At 39.5% G+C, this 17984-nt stretch overlaps 1 protein-coding gene across 2 annotated transcripts in view; it reads left to right on the top strand.

The window, feature by feature from the left end:
• ARHGEF17 (Rho guanine nucleotide exchange factor 17) overlaps positions 1–17984 on the top strand; it is a 2179236-nt gene that overhangs the window by 1672457 nt on the left and 488795 nt on the right. For both annotated transcript variants that reach the window (XM_044071304.1, XM_044071302.1), the window contains exon 6: positions 7973–8149. In XM_044071304.1, coding sequence (XP_043927239.1) covers positions 7973–8149 — 177 coding nt within the window. The remainder of the gene's footprint in view (positions 1–7972; positions 8150–17984) is intronic.

Below are 17984 nucleotides of genomic sequence, written 5' to 3'. Positions count from 1 at the left end.
TTAAAAAGTCAGTTGTTTGGAAAGTCCTATCTTATGAATGGTAAAATCCAAAGACAATCTCAGATGTAGTCCGAACAAAAAGTTTAAGTTAATATGGAAATCCTTTTTTACCTTACGGTATAAATTCAAGCATACAGAAGTTTAGTAAAACAAATGCTGCAACACACCAAAAAAAGAAAACAACCAATACCAGGCTATGTAGAATTATATGCATATTGCATTCAAGCGGGGAAATGTCTGTCTGTCCCTCAGCACTAATAAGCATAGCACTTATGAACAACTGTTGACTTGAATTAGCATCCCATGCCTGAGGCCTGCTCTTCTCAATCCTTAGTAGAATTGACTATAAATTACCTGGAGCGTATGAAAAACCATATAACCAGTATTTCAGTAAGAAAGATGTTCACTTTAATTTATATAATAATAAAAAGTTTAAAATTCAACAGGTTTAGGAAATTCAAATCAACTGCAAAATGATGTATAATATAGTAAATTATCTCAAGTATTGTATTTATTTTTCCAGTGGATCCAAATGCATTAATACAGTTAAAAAACTTATATGATATATAAAAGCATTTCTTTGAAAAACATGATTTTACTCTGTTTCTCACTGATGATATAATTTCAATTTTTCTCCCAACTAACCATCTATAAACATTGAAAATGGAATTGAGCAGGGTTTCATTACTGGTTAGATTGTTTAATAATCTGAAAAGCTATTAATCTTAAATATATTTTATCTAAATTCAGTTTAGGGAAAGGTTGGTTAGACGTGCAACTTTTAAAGAATTTGTAATTAAACAAAATTGCGCCATATTCCACCATCAGACAAAAAAGAATTACTATAGATGTGTCACTTTTTAAGTTCAGTTTTAAATGATAATGTAAGTTACTTTCATTTAAAATTTATACAATTATTTCAGAGTATAAAATAGTTATTATTCATTTCTTTTTGTAGTGTTATGCTTAACTCTTTTGTTATTGATTTACATTTGTTCCCAAAGAAAATTATACTGAAACATACTGCTGCTATAACTTCTTTATTTTGATGGTTTTATCATAGAATTTTCCACATATTTCCTGGGTCTGTGTTTAATGATTGAACAGAACGTTCATCAAACAGTCGTTCATCATACATAGACTATCGAAATTTGCTTGCATCAAAAGGCCAAATGATTGTAAATAATTTCATTGAACGATCAAAGTTGGCCAATATAAAGCAAATGAAATGTAGGGATAAGGAAACCTGCCCTTCCCCCACTGTAGTGCAGTCTCGGAGTTGGTATATATGATTAGCAGGGGGTGTGGGGGTGCATCCCTCCATAAGAGGAGGATTCAATGAACACTGGACCCTCCTTATGTGGGGGGGCCCCCCACTCTTTCAGCTAATTATATATACTTACTAACTCTGAGGTTGCACTACAGGGGGGAAATGGCAGGTTTCCTTATCCCTACATTACAGATAAGTATGTACTACGTTCTCTTTTCTTTATGTTGGTCAACTATGATCGTTCGTTGAAATTATTTGCGATCATTTGGCCTTTTGCTGCACGGAAGTTTTGTTTGTTTATGTATGATGAATGGTTGTTTGATGAATGCTCCGTTCAGTCGTTAAACATAGACCCCTATTTCCTTATCCCATACAAGATTAGTAATTTGTTAAGAAAATAATAGTGCATGCTGGAAATATGAAACCCAATTTGTAAAATATTTATTGTGGCAAGACTCCTAGTATTTTGCTGAGTCTTTCTAGTCTGCTAATTGTATTCTCTCAAAATTCTTGGCCTTTTCCAGTGGTCCTGTACCAAGTTGTGTAGACCTCTTTTGTGGTGTTTATTGTCTAAGACAAGGAAAACTGTTACAGAGAACATGAAAACCTCAGAGATCCCCCCTTTTGATGAATTTATTAATATACAGTGTATATACACAGCAGTGTATAATAAATATTTAGTACAAGAATTCATGCTAAAATGATAAAATAAATTATCCATTTAGCCAGAGTTATAGCAACTTTTGTAACATTATAAAGATTATTGTTCTTTCTTTTAATGTATGATTGCTACATATTTTGTATACAGCTAGCATGTAATTGTATACTTTAATGTGATCTATTATAGATGCTTGCATATTTCTAGATGGAATCAGCATATAGCTGTTTATTAGTTTTGAGTGAATAGTGAGAATATTTTCTTTGTCCTGTTTCTGTCAGTATTTTCACTTGTACAGTAATACATAAGTTGATTATATTACTTTGAAATGTTTATAAACTTTACATAATTGTAAATTAATGCTTTTTGTTGTTGTTATAAATTGTACTATTATTTAAATTTCAAAAGTGTCTAGAACACAAAGATTTAAAAACCTACAAATCTAAGTCATTGCACAGTTGGTCTTCTAGATTTCAGAAAATTTCAGAAAACCCCACAGAAGCTGTACTGCCCCAGACACAGCCTACAATGAGATAAGAGGAGGTAGTCACCCTAGAAGTAGTAGTAACAGCACTAAGGAAAATGAAGCCAGGGAAAGCAGCAGGATTAGATGAGGTCACAGAAGATATAATCAACATGTTGTGTGAGATGGGGGGAAAATGGCTCTTGAGCGTACTCATAGCAGTATAGAGAAAGTTGTATCCCAAATGATTGGAGAATAATTATACTAGTGTCAGTGCTCAAGAACAAAGGAGGCATTCACAACCCTGAGCATTCTAGAGGTATCAGACTCCTCTCTCATTGCATGAACATTCTGCAGAGGGTGATTGACAAATGAATATTCAGAGTAGTTTGTAGTGAGACAGATACATGACAAGTTAGAAATGAGGAAAGAACCCAGCTGGGCATTCCTAGACTTGGTAAAAACATATGGCAAGGTCCCAACAAGCTGATTTGGGCAGTCATGCTGTGGTTCACACAATCATTGGCAGAATTAGTGAAAGCTGTGTTGAAGGACCCAGTGACCTGAGTACAAACAGTGTTCAGTCTTACAGAGGGGTTCCCTTTGGGAGTGGTGGTGCATTTGGGTTCAGCTGTGAGCCCACTGCCATTTATGCTGGTGATGAGCTACATTAGCAAACAGGTCAGAGGGCAGGTCAACAAAGCTGGTGTATGCAGACAGTGTGGCATTGCAGGTAAACTCTGAGCAAGACCTTCAGCAAAGGTAGGGGAATGGAATGCAAAACTGAAGCTACATTGGATGAAACTGAGTATGGATAAGACAATTGTAATGGCAGCAAATGAAGGAAGTCAGAAGAAGCTAAAAATTGAGATGAAAAAAAAAAACGAGTGAACATGTTAACAGCTTCAAGTATCTGGGAGGGGTCTTTGAGGAGAAGGGGAGTCTGAATGAGGAGGTAAAAGCTAGAATCAGAGGGGCTGCAGCCAACTGACACAATGTGTGAGTGATAATGTATGACAGAAGAATACCAAAGAAGCTGAAAAGTATGGTGTACAAAACAATGGCGCGACTAGTAGTACTGTATGATACAGAAACTTGGGCAGGAAAGGCAGAGCAGCTGAAGAAGCGAGCTGTGATGGAGATGAAGTGCTTGAGATGGGTGGTAGGAATCCACACTGTGGGACAAGCAAAGAAATGAGGACATAAAAGGAGCCAGAGTAGCACCAAATAAAGAAAAGGTCAAAGCAAACAGATTACAGTGGCTCAGGCACATGTGCAGGAAAACAGAAGACAGTCTGGTGAAGAAGATTTGGGACAGACAGGAAGAAGGCAAGAAGAAATGAGGGCATCCAGCACAGAGGCAGATAGACTGTGTGAGAGAAGACGTGCGACAGTCAAGCTTGAATGTCGAAGAAGGTAGGAGAGTGGCATTGAATAGGGAGAGACGGCAACAAGTGATACAACACCCTGACCCAATGTAGAAAATGGGAAAAAGGCGGTTGATGATGGTAGTTTCAGAAAATTGATTTGCAAGCCAACAGCTGTAAAGAGTTATAAATCGACAAGCTAAATTAAATGAAGTTCTCAATCTGCAATTATTTAAGCTGATACATTATCTCATTCTTGTTATTCTAGTTTATACTTTATTTTAAATATATTTCCAAACGCTGCACACCACTTAATTCAAGGATCAGATTTGCAGCTATGTACTAATATGCATCAGTTCTACAGACAATCTGGAAAAAGTAACATATGAACTACAGTGCAACAGATGTAAGAAGCTGTAAACCAACACCAAAGAAATCTAAATTTTAAGTAAGTTCTAGATAAGGTAATTAATTTAAAAGGCTACAGGCATGATTTAATAAATCAGTCAAGAGCTACTGAACCTCAGGTGCAGTTATCTTTGCTGAAGATGCAATACTCACCAAGGCAAACACTCATTCCTCTCTAGTAGATTGTGAACTACCATGCCTCTAACCTCAGATAAGAGACCTGTGAACTACCATGCCTCTAACCTCAGATAAGAGACCTGTGAACTACCATGCCTCTAACCTCAGATAAGAGACCTGTGAACTACCATGCCTCTAACCTCAGATAAGAGACCTGTGAACTACCATGCCTCTAACCTCAGATAAGAGACCTGTGAACTACCATGCCTCTAACCTCAGATAAGAGACCTGTGAACTACCATGCCTCTAACCTCAGATAAGAGACCTGTGAACTACCATGCCTCTAACCTCAGATAAGAGACCTGTGAACTACCATGCCTCTAACCTCAGATAAGAGACCTGTGAACTACCATGCCTCTAACCTCAGATAAGAGACCTGTGAACTACCATGCCTCTAACCTCAGATAAGAGACCTGTGAACTACCATGCCTCTAACCTCAGATAAGAGACCTGTGAACTACCATGCCTCTAACCTCAGATAAGAGACCTGTGAACTACCATACCTCTAACCTCAGATAAGAGACCTGCCAAACCACATCTCCCCTTCCTCCAGAGTAACACCTGGAAAATAGAGATGACCATTTGTGTTCTATCGATCTTTTTACTCCATCCATTTTTTCATGGTGATAGTTTGTTTATGAATCCAGTGCTTTAGTGCACAGACAGTGCGTCCATAGTAGTATGAGAGTCATGATTCCTTTTTCCATAAAAAAAATCAGTTATTAATCTTAGAGTTTTATCTCGCCTGCTTCTGTTCTTCTTTCACAGATGTGTACCGCACCATATGCAGTTTGTTGCAGCCTCTCTTACTTTACAGTCACGTTTCATTTCTGCACATTTCCTTAACATTTGGAGTATCCTAATATGGCATGACTTCCCAGTGCATATTGTAGTCTTTAGTATTCCCTCTGTATTATGAATAGCCACTCTATGCTGTGATGTGAGAGTCCTGAAAAAAATGCATCTGGGTTTGGTTGAATTGTGCACCCACATGTAAAGTTAAAAGTTACACTTTTGAAGCTACAGATAGTATAGCAATAACCCACGCCTGGGTGTGGGTAATGCTGGATTTACCCACAGTTGGTGTGGTTTGGTCATGAGGGTGAAGCCCTAGTGGCCAAACAAAGACAACCATGGGTAAATCCAACTTACCCACACCCAGAAGTGGATTACTGCTATTATACAATGACATTACTTAAGAAAAAAAATCCTTACTTTTCTTAAATAATGGCATTGTATAATGCCTCCTTGCTGCCCTTCCGCAGTTAACTGGTATTCTGCGGCAGTTCTGATGTACTGCGCATGCGTATGCTTACGCAGTACATCAGAGCTGTGAGTGGAAGCAATGGAGAAAGCAAGATCTCCGTTGCTTTTTACAAAGTGTCTCACTATGTTAAAGGAGTTTAACATAGCGAGACAGCTTTAAAAAATTTTTTTAGGTTTTCTCGCTATGTTAAACCCATTTAACTTGGCGTGACAGCTTTAAAAAAAGCGACGGAGAAAGGAAGATCTCCGTTACTTTTTTTAAAGCTGTCTCGCTATGTTAAACTCCTTTAACATAGCAAGACAGTGTCTAAAAAGCAGTGGAGATCTTGCGTTCTCCGTTGCTGTAAAAAAAGACTTGTACTAATGGAAAAAGTCCGGGCAACAGGACCTTTTTCCATTAGTATAAGTCTGATTTACAACGTGCACGCTGGCCAATCAGCGTGCACATTTTGGAATATTAATGGGGGGTCGTTGTATAATAGAAATTATTCAACTGGATTGGCTGCCTTTGCCAACATCATCATCATTCCAGAACTCTAAAAGCTGAGTTTAGAGAGAATTAGGAAACATCTGGTAAAGGAAGCTTTTGGAACTGCTGATGTGATGCACATTATTAACACCTGATGTTTGTCAGTTAGTGAGGTGTTAATTCCATGTTACTAGGCTGGACAGCAAATGCAGGAGCTGACAGTAGGAGAAAATGCACATGTGAGAAAAATCTTTTCAGCTTTTTGCTTTACATATTAAGTTAAAATATTTTTTTTTTACTTAAAGTGTTTAACTACCGCACTGATTACTGTGAATTCAGTAACATGATTATGCTACATTATAACTAAAGTGTCATGTGTGGTCTGCCTTTCTCGCACTGTTAGTTTGAATGAGACAAGGCAACCCACCTAGGCAGAAGCAGTGAAACATTAAACAGTGTAATTTGTTTTGTAGTTGTGATTGAGTTGAAAGATTCACCACCAGCAAGCTTGCTGTGATCACTGCGACTAGAAGTCTGTAGTTATATTCCAAAACTACCTGATTTGAAAGGCCTTCATCTAGTCTACCATACTTACTGCAGTTTATGTTTTGAAACAGTTTAAATTCTGCTGTAGGCTGGAATATATTATGCTATACTCAGACTTAACATTCATAACCACCTAGAAGGGAACACTTAAAGTTTCCGTAACTGTTTTAGCACTTGCCAGGATCTGCAGTATATTTTTTAAAAGTCGTGTTTAATACACAGTCCCAAAGTAATACCATAAGATTCCTTTGAGTAATAAGTATGCATTGTTGCACTCTTTGGGCAAGAAGAAAATTGTCATAATCCCATTGTACCTTCGGTCTTCAATGTAATCTTTGCATGAAGTAAAATCATAAGCACTGCACTGACAGGGATCATGTTATTCTGTTTAAAAGACTGAAGGATTTGCATTGCCTACTGTGTCAAGATAAGATTAATTCTTGCCATGGTTTAACAAGACTATTCCCTGCGGCAGGCATTTGTTTAACCAAATCCAGGCTAAGCTGATGAACAGTTAATCACCACAGCATTCTTTCTCATGTGTATAGAATGTGTACCATTACACTTCAGTATTAACATTTTGTATAATTTTTATTTTACTGAAGATGTTTGTCAAGTACAGTGTTTTATCTTCAGTTCTACATCTATGTTTTTTTCCCTAATCCTGCTTGAAATGAACATATAACAGTCTATTCTAGCTTCTGTTTCATTTCTGGGATTCTTATTTTCATGAATGTTGACTGTATTCTCTTCAGATTATGTGCATGTGTATCTACTGTATGCAGAGATTGCTAGTGTGAATGCATAGACATGTATATATGCGAATACACTGAATGCCAAATTTCCCTTCCAAACCATTGGTAAGCCAGCTGTTCTGTATAGAACCTTTATCGATGTAGACAGTATTGGCAGCTACATCTGGAATTTGGAAGTATACTCACACACAAACTATGGAACACTTTGTACTTTATAATGTGAAGCAGTACGTGCCAAATATTTCTGCTATATTTTGATCCGTCATTATTTTGTTCTGCCAAATTATTCCTGAAAATAGTTGGTTAAGTCTTTGGTTTAGGATACTTAAGGAAAAAGAAACCGTTTAAATCATTTGATTTGTATTGTTTTGCTATGACTATAAACTAGGACAGCTGCATAGTTTTCTGATTTAAAAATGTAGTGCACACAAGTGTTTTTTTATGCTATAGGGGTAGTTCTTGTAGGCAAGTAGGCCAACTAAGCATTGTGGTAAAATTAGAAAGAACTAAAGGTGTTTCAAAAGTTCAAAATAGTGTATTGTTTTATATGGGAGTTTTCTCAAAAATTTTTATTGTGTTTTCTCAAATTGTAGGACCTTTTGAAGCACACATCTGAACAGCATCCTGACTATACTTCACTGCTCGATGCCCAGAAGAACATCAAACAACTTGCTGAGAGAATAAACAAGGGCAGAAAGAATGCAGAAGAGGTGGAGAGAGAGGCCCGCATACTCCAGGAAATTGAGTCCCATATTGAAGGAATTGCTGATGTATGTATAGAACAGTACAGCAGTATATAAAATAGCTAAACTTAACCCTAAATGGCATGTGATGAGCTGTTACAAACCAGCTTGTTACACCGCTGTTTGAAAAGTACCTTGAAATAAAGACTGATTCCCCATCTTATTCTGATGATTACCTAACAGTGTTTTAGCTCCACCTTGTTGTGAGACACAGATCAGCAGAGCTCTTTTAAGTGTTACCATCATGTAAATGACTTTTGCTCTGGCCTCGAGGTACTTTTTAAGTTTACAGATATTAAGTAAATGTAAAAATCATGATGAGTCCCGTGGAAGTGAACACTAAGAATGCCAATACCACTTTGGCTAAGCAGGTGCTAAGCACGTTTTTTTCTCTGAGTGTTTTACTATTTCTCCATGGACCTCATGTAATACCTGTGCCTTCTACAGTGGTGGTGGCAGACACAAACACTGACTTAATCCGTATGACGATGCTTACTGTATAGCCCACCATGAAGGGCTGTTGCAAGGATAGCATTGTTTCTTCTGCCCTGCAGTCCTGCAGTTGTTGAGTTTATGATTGTCACTTTCATGACATGTCGTTGGATTATCCTGTGTTGTATTTGTTCTATTACTGTTGTTATGTATTTTTCTGTGTATCACACTTGTTCTTGTGCACTGTGCCTGGATATAACTGTTGTGTTCCTTGCACACATTCAGTGAGAACAGAAAGATAAGTTTACTGGGGTTTTATTTGTTAGGTGTTTGCTGGCCTTATAAATCCACATCTTTAAAATTATTTTGTACATCAAATGGGGCTGTTTTGGAAGTAATGGGTACATTTTCAGAAGACTATTAGGTTATTTTCCCAGAAGGTTTGCCACTGTTTTCGTTAGACACTGTTGTTCTCATTTCCTGGATGTCCTTCCATCCAGAGTCATAGAAGACGTATGGCTTACTTGCCTCTGTCTTATCTGCACACCCAGATACATAGCACTGGACAGAGAGAGGCAAGGAATGCTTCTATTTCTTTTCATCAAACATTCACACCTCAAAGAGAGAGGGACATCACAGTGTATGACTTTTTTTTTTTGAAGAACATCTTTATTAACCAACAATATATTAAAATCATAAATTATATTCTTTTTGTATAATTCATGTAATTTCAATAACAGATATTGAAAATTAACCTTGTTACACTCTCACAGTTCTGGATTAATTGTATTTGCTTTAGTCTTAGCCCTGTTGTTTCCTTTGTGTGTACACTTAAGCACTGCCACCAGTATTTTTGTTCAAATTCTTCACAGGCTGAAAGAGCTGGGTATCCATTTCTGTACAGCTAGCTGGATGACTTAAATCTCTGTACTTGTTTAATGAACATTTCTAGATGTGCGTACACCTACCACTCCATATCACGTCAACTCAACCCATTTGTAAAAGATGTAGCTCATGGTTGAGACTTAATTTGTCAGAAGTGTGTGTACATTTTGGAAGAATGGTTATCACTATAAAGGTACTTCTTTTCCCCTTGTTTTAATATTTTAATGGAATACGTACATATTATAGGCAGATATCTTAATTGCATGAAAATGTAACACCATCATGATCCTTAAGCTTATTTAAATATTGGCACCTAAGTATTCATCACAATGAAACCTATTTGTTTATGTTTACCGGGGTCATGTACTGATCAATGGCCATTTACACCCTAGGTGTGTACAGTTAGGTAAGATATGTGAAAACAAATTTTTGCAATGACATAAGATTTAAGAAAAACATTTTACACCTAAGTATGAAAAAAACATTTTACAATAAAAAGGATATCTTGACTGTAATGTTGTAATCACATTTCATAGGCATCACAAGACAAGATAAATTCAGAATTAAGTATGGAGACATTGCAGGTAATCAAATATACAAAATATGTGCAAATTACAATTAGAGGAACAATGTTGCTCAATGCTACACCATAAGATTCTTGATAATACATAACTCAATCAAGTAACACGTAACACTTTATATGCACACTTTTGTCTCCTGTTTTCGTACTCACATTATCTTGACATGAACACATTTTTTGCAGCAAGTAGTTTAAAGATATAATGCAGCACAAAATCTTAAAATATTGTCCTTTTTCCAGTGTTCTTAGTCACTTGTTTTCTATGAACACCAAGGAGAATAAAAGTCTCTACAGAAATCCCACCTTATTGTAGCATTTAATAATCACTGTTTATCTTCTCTTGTTCGCTAGTCAGTCCTACTTCCAAACTGCAACCCATGCATCTTTAAACAAAATGCAGAAAAAGTGTAAATATATCAAACTACATCACATATGCTTCTACCAACTCCTTGTACTATGTGTTACTAAAAACATTACTTTCTTGCTTCTCACTATGTTTTTGCCTCTTGTCCACCATTCCATAACCCTTGATCAGCTTGCAGGCACATCTTTGCCTGACCAGATTCATAATCTCAACTTTATGCTAGAATTCATTCCTCATTATTGCACCTTCATCCAGTCAGTAACTAAAATCAAAGGGAAATGATACAACTCAATCCATTACATTTTGCATTAACTTCTGTTTCCACTTCTCCCTTGCTTCTTCTAATGAGTCTTTCCTAAGCCATATTCCCAGGTGCTTAATTTTTTCATGCTCCGAGAGGAATGGGAATTGGTTCACTAATTTATACGTGGGCACATAGTTTATAGATATTGCTTTTGTTTTATTTACATTTCGTTTTCACCCTAAAATATTTGTAGGTATCTGAAAATATTCCATAAGACAGGGACATCTTGATGTCCTTCATGGATGCATCTGCAGTCATAACAACTGGGTTGTCCTGTCGTCAGGCAGCCCTTCAGTCGGCCGGATTCCAAAGTCCGGGTCCGGCTTCGGCTGATGTCGCACTTCACCCGACGTCATCTCTGTTGGTCTTCGGGTATAAAGGCATCAGCCGACGCCATTTTCCTCAGTCTTTCTTGCCGCGTGGCGCCCGAAGCAGAAGCTGTTCGCAAGTGCCGGTCGGTCGGATCCAGAGATTACTTCTACCGAATACTACCAAGACTTCTAAAGCTAAGTACCCCGTTGGGGACTCTTTCTTGCCTCATCCGATGTCAGAAAAAGTTAATAATTGTTTAACCTGTGGGAAACAAATACCTCATAAGGATTTCCACTCTTACTGTCTGCCTTGTTTAGGCCCAGCCCACGACGTAGCAGCCTGTTCGGCCTGTGCTTCTTTCAACCGACAACGCTTAGGCGTCGGTCGGAGTTTGCTGAACAGTTTTTCGGTTCTGATTTTGCGTATATTATGCCGCCGGATCCTCCGACTACCCAAACTGCTAAAAACGCAAAGATAAAGACCGACAGGTTTCGCCGAAACCATGGTTAAGCAAACGAGTGTCTCGGTTTCGGCCGAAACCGAGAAAGCTGATCAAAATACAGCAGAATCTATCACTACCACTGAGGCCCCTGCTACTTCTCTTGAATCGGCCTCAGAAATTTTATCCACTACGGTGGTTGCCACTGACTTATCAGACACCATTCCCTTGGATGTGTCTACCCCAGCACGTGGTGCTGCTAGGCCTCCAGCAGCCATGTCCATTAAGGCCTTTGCCAGGGCCAAAGCAGCCAAAACTACTAGAACAGTGCCTGCTAAACCCCTACAACACGGCCCTCTTCTAGTTCACAAATGCTTACCTGGCAGAAGATTTAATTTCATTAATTAGGGATCTCAATCTCACCCAGACAGGGCCTCTCAGCCCCAGAGAAGAGACCTAGGGCAGAGCCCCGAGCCTGTGTCCTCTGATGATTCTGCTGATGAATCAGACATAACAGACCAGCCAGAGGCTCCTTTCTCCAATTTTGAAGACTCAGATGCTGAAGAATCCATTCCAGCTGCCTCCCCACCAGAAGAATTTTCCTTTGGGGAAACCTTACATGCCATGCGAGAGCATTTCCAATGGCAGCAGCAGGATTTCTCAGACTCCAGAAAAGACTTAGAACCTTTCTGCACCTTCCACAACACAGGCCCTTAGCTATACCTCCTGTGCTCTCTGTAGTGGATGATGCCTTCAGTGATGTCTGCTCTGCACCAGATTCTTTACCTCCAGCCCCTGCCAAACCAGACAGATTTTACAGGGTACCAGACACTCATCACCACCTTTACAAGGCCCCACTTGCAGACCCTGAAACTATATCCCAGGGTCCCAAGGCAGTAGTCATGACCACAGCTAAAACCCTATTCCTTCTGAAAGGGAAGCCAGGTCTTTAGACAGATGGGGCAAAAAGGTTTACACTTCAGCTACTCTCTCAGCTAGAGCTTTAAACTGTCAGTTTCACATGATACAATACCAAGAGTTTATGCTTGATCAGTTAACAAAAAAGCTATCCTCTGATGAATCAATTGATAAGAAATATGTATTAGAAATGGTAAATAACATACAACAGGTTAGTAACCATTCCTTAAAATGTGGCTATGATGCACTGGAGGCTTCATTTAGATCAGCCATGACTGGCACAGTGATAAGAAGGCATGCATGGCTAAAGGAACAAGCTTTACCGGATCATGTTAAAGCCAAGTTATTAGATGCTCCTATGGATAAGACCAGCTTGTTTGGTACACCTGCCCAGCAGGTAATGAAGAAAATGGAAGAAAAGGCAAAATCTGTTCAAACGGTTAAAGATTTCTTGCAGGTCCAACCCCAAGGTTTAGCAGGAACTGGCCTGCCAAAATTGGTCCTTTCCTGACTCCACAAGATCCCAAAGGGGCAGGAATAGACGTTCCAGAGGCAGAAACCAATCCAGAGGAGGTGCCTACAGAGGACGACAGTGGCAAGGTAACAACAGAGGCACAGACACAACCACTGCCACTACAACAACACAGCCACAGTGACTTAACTCTAAAACCGCCTACCAGGGAACAAATAGCAGCTCCATTAGGCGGCAAATTAACCTTATTTTCAAAGAACTGGCACTATATCACAAAAGACAAGTGGATTTTACAAACCATAGATCAAGGTTACCGGTTCCACTTCCACACTTTACCAGTCAAAAGAGGAATGCCAAATCTACCTCCAAATCAAAAAACAGAGGCTCTACAACAGATAATGCAGTTAGCAAACATGAGAGCTGTGGAAAGAGTGCCAACAACAGAACAAGGAAAGGGATTCTACTCAAGACTATTCCTAGTTCCAAGAAAGGAAAAAAGTTGGAGACCTATTCTCGACCTGTCCACCTTAAATACATACATCATTGTCCCAAAATTCAAAATGCTGACCCTACAGCAACTTCTTCCCATGCTGGGCAAGGAGTGTTGGCTGGTAACTCTAGATCTCAAGGAGGCATACCTGCACGTCCCCATTCGACCAATCTGCAGAAGATACCTCAGATTTCTTGCAGGATCAGAGCATTATCAATTCTCAGCATTGCCCTTTGGCTTATCTACTGCGCCCAGAGTATTCACAAAATGCCTGGCATCAGTAATCGCCCACTGCAGACTACAGGGAATTCAAATTTACCCATACCTGGACGACTGCCTGCTACAAGGGGACAACAGAAGCAAGTTGACAACAGATTTACAAAGGGTCATTTACTTGCTACAAGCACTGGGATACACAGTCAATTTACAAAAATCAAGGCTGATACCATCCCAGACAAGGACATTCTTGGGCTGAATTGGACACAGTAAAACAAATGGCTTTCCTAACTGCAGAAAACAAAGAGAACTCCCTCTTTACTTCTTGGCACTAACAAAACAGAACAAGTTAACAGCAAGAAAAGTACTGCAGGCCTTGGGCTTCATGGCATCATGCATAATCTTGGTCCCACTTGCCAGACTACATATGAGAAAACTACAGTGGTACCTAAAGAATTTATGGTCCCAACACAGGCACAGCCTAGAAACAGAAATTCCACTAATTCCATGCTTAAAACAGGAGTTCCTATGGTGGGCTCAAGCATGCCAGTCAAACCCAGGGCTACCCTTTCGCAGATGTCAAGCAAGCCAGACCATCACAACAGACGCTTCAGACCTAGGATGGGGGCCCACATGCTGGACAAATGCGTGCAAGGATTGTGGACGCAGGATCAACTTCACCTGCACATCAACCTAAAAGAAATGCTGGCAGTAAAACTGGCAATCCAAAACTTCAGACCATTTCTCAAAGAGGGCCAGTTGATGATAAGGACAGACAACACCACAGTCATGTGGTACATCAACAAACAGGGAGGCACTCATTCATACCCCTATGCAGAATGACTTTGGAGCTGTGGAACCTGGCACTCAGCTACAACATCCAGATACAGGCAATATTTGTACCGGAAAAGAAAATACTCTAGCAGACATACTAAGCAGAACCACATCGGATGCCCACGAATAGATGCTACATCCGGACATCTTCAAGACCATCTCAAAGAAATGGGGAATGCCTCAGATAGATCTATTTGCTTCCCTCTCAATCACCAGCTCAAAAGTTCTGCACAAGGACATTCCACCCACTAGCATGGAAAGTGGATTCGCTCTCCTTCAGCTGGAAAGGCCTAACAGCATATGCATTCCCACCTCTTCCCTTGATACACAAGGTATTACTAAAAATCAAGGAAGAACGTCCAAGGATAATCCTAATAGCTCCAAACTGGCCAAGACAACACTGGTACCCACTGCTCAGGAGCATGTCTCAGAACAATATGTGGCCAATACCCTGATGCCTTTGATGTTAACTCAGAACAACTACAGCATCATGCATCCAAACCTAAAAACGTTGCAAATGACTGCATGGAACATCACATAGCAGCAGCTAATCCAGAACTTTCCCAAAGAGTTAAAGACATTATTCTTGAAGCCCGCAGACCTTCAACAAGAAGGAACTATGCAGGAAAATGGAAAAGGTTTGTCATCTGGAGTACTGAAAGAGGAAAAGATGTGTCAAACATAGATATGCCTAACATTCTGGAGTATCTGGCAGAACTTCTACATTCAGGCCTGTCCTACTCCTCCATCAAGATACATGCATCAGCTATATCAGCAGAATACAGCTTTGATCCACCTGTTTTTCACACCCATTACTCAGACAGTTCCTCAGAGGAATCAAGAATGTAAAACCTCCAAGGAAACCACCATTACCAGCTTGGGACTTGAACTTTGTGCTAGAAAAGTTGACACTATCACCCTTTGAGCCAGCAGCAACAGCAGACCTACAGCATCTATCGTGGAAAACCGCCTTCCTACTGGCAATAACCTCAGCCAGGAGGGTTTCTGAACTCAGGCCCTAATGGCAGTACAACCCTTCCTAATCTTCCATCAAGATAGAGTGTCCATGAGGACTAATCCTACATTTATGCCTAAGGTGGTATCCAGAGTGTCTTTAAACCAGGCAATCCACCTACCTACCTTCTTTCCCAACCCACAAAACAGAGGGAAAGAATACTGCATACCTTGGATGTACATAGACAGCTACGCTACTACCTGGACAGAACAAAAGTAGCAGAAAACTGATCAGCTTTTGTAGCCTATGCAACAGGAAGGGAAGGAAAAGCTATTTCCAAACAGACAATCTCCAAATGGATAGGAAATTGCATACGGTTCTGTTACTCCTTCCATGGAAAACCAATTCCACAGAACATAAGACCTCATTCTACAAGGGCAACAGCCACTACCACAGCCTTTAGGAGTGGCAACCAAAGACATTATTGAGGCGGCTACTTGGACCTCCGTGCATACATTTGCCAAGCATTATAATTTGCCTCTATATTCCAGATCCCGAGCAGGGTTTGCCACTGCTGTACTGCAAGGGATCCTAAACACACCATAATCTAGTTTCTTCCTCCTCCCTAGTTGGCTATGGTATTCTACCCAGTTGTTATGACTGCAGATGCATCCATGAAGGACATAGTACAGTTTTGTACCTACCATAAATGTAGATGTCCGAACTGGATAGCATCTGCAGTCAGGATTACCCTCCCTCCTTCCCTCTGTGGTACTCCTAGGGTGTTTACCCTCCTAATAGCTAGCTGGTGGGGAGTCTTTTATGGTGTATTTGTTGTATATATGTACATACATGCTTATTTTTTGTGTTTACCACTATCTTTTGGAAACATTGGCATTTATCCAAAATTTTTAGCCTTCAAGAGGGCTACTGGCATCTGGGGCAAGAAACACTGAGGAAAATGGCGTCGGCTGATGCCTTTATACCCGAAGACCAACAGAGATGACGTCGGGTGAAGTGCGACATCAGCCGAAGCCGGACCCGGACTTTGGAATCCGGCCGACTGAAGGGCTGCCTGACGACAGGACAACCCAGTTGTTATGACTGCAGATGCTATCCAGTTCGGACATCTACATTTATGGTAGGTACAAAACTGTACTTTCTGGATTCGTCAGACATATTATTATGTTGTTTGCATATAATGCTATCCTTTTTTGTTCTCCTTCTATAAATGCATATTTCTGGTCTCCTTGTATAGGTCTTGAAACCTGCTACATTTTGATATATACCACCTTTATGCAGTGTGTGGGATATAGGTTTCCTTCCAACAAACATATGTGACAAGTGTTCTTTGAAATGTCTTCTGCAGAATGGCTGTCTTTAGTATGTTGCTCTATTTGAGGTATATGAATATCTATGCCATTCGTACCTCTTCTGTTTCCCCAAGAACATATATTTTCAGTTCCACATGCTTTACCTGTAGTTTTCTGATGTCGGCTATTTAACCCTTTGATTTCTATAATGTTGCCGCTTTGTTACTTTGCAAAGGGAATTCAAGACCAAAGGCAGTTCTTACGAGGCCTTTGTTTTGTCCCTTCTCATATTTTGTATGGTATAAAAATCTGAATTGCCGTATCACTGCACTGTCCTTCTCAACTGAACACTCCCCATAAGGTTCTTTTTTGTCTCAGATATACAACCGTATGTTTTTTTTACTGTAAAACCATTAGCAAACAACATTTTTATGTAAGTCCTACCTATCAGCATTGGCAAATTTTATCATAAACATGCTCGTTTTCTCTTCAGTCCAGTGCATGATAAGTTTTAGTAAGAAAGCTAGGAAGGACCATCCTGGCATACTACCAGCAAAAAATAAATAAATAACATAATTTAGAGAAATGATCCCTTTTTTTAATGAATTTATTTGTTTATGTGTTTGCTTTTTTTAAACTGGGGTAGAGAACTGAACCCAAGGGACCTTCAGTCACAGCCTGGAATCAAAGATAAATACATTTTATTACACTGTATACATGGTAGAACACACTGTCATAAATATAGAACAAAGTGTACTGGGTAAAACACACACATTAAATGCAATGCGTACAGCATAGGCATAAAGATGAATGAGAAAGACTGCAGCTACGTAACAGTAAATAACATGACTGGTTTGAATGGAAAACAAATTTAGAAAACATGCTTTACATCAACTTGCAAACAAAGTTCATCGTTAAGGTAAATAGTGCATGCAGTGCAGGGTTTTGTAGATAGACCCACAAACTTCATCAGCAGATACGAGGCACAGAGAAATGGTTAATGAATCAATGGGGAATGAGGATTTTCGGTCTACCCACATTGGTATCCAGTTGAAGCTACTGAAACAGATAGATTTAACCAAATGGGATTCGTCAAGGGGCAGAAGAAGAGATGGTCCAGAAACACGCAGTCACTCCAGTTCCATGAGATGAATGATCAAATACCAGTTGTGAATCTTTCATCCATGGACCTATCCCCCTCACACATTTCCCTTCTAGTTAAGGGACTTCAATATCCCGACAGCTAGTGACTCTGTAGCTGATGCAATAATGGACTTAAAGACGTTTGTTAGAAATCTGGAGTTAAAAATGTTATTTATAGATGACACATCAGCCGCAGATATGTAAA

Source organism: Protopterus annectens, chromosome 5.part0 (genome assembly GCF_019279795.1).
Source record: "Protopterus annectens isolate FY-2018-M chromosome 5.part0, PAN1.0, whole genome shotgun sequence".
NCBI classification, from domain to species: domain Eukaryota; kingdom Metazoa; phylum Chordata; order Ceratodontiformes; family Protopteridae; genus Protopterus; species Protopterus annectens.
Note: the sequence above shows the minus strand (reverse complement) of the source record. Positions and strands in the feature narration are given on the sequence as shown.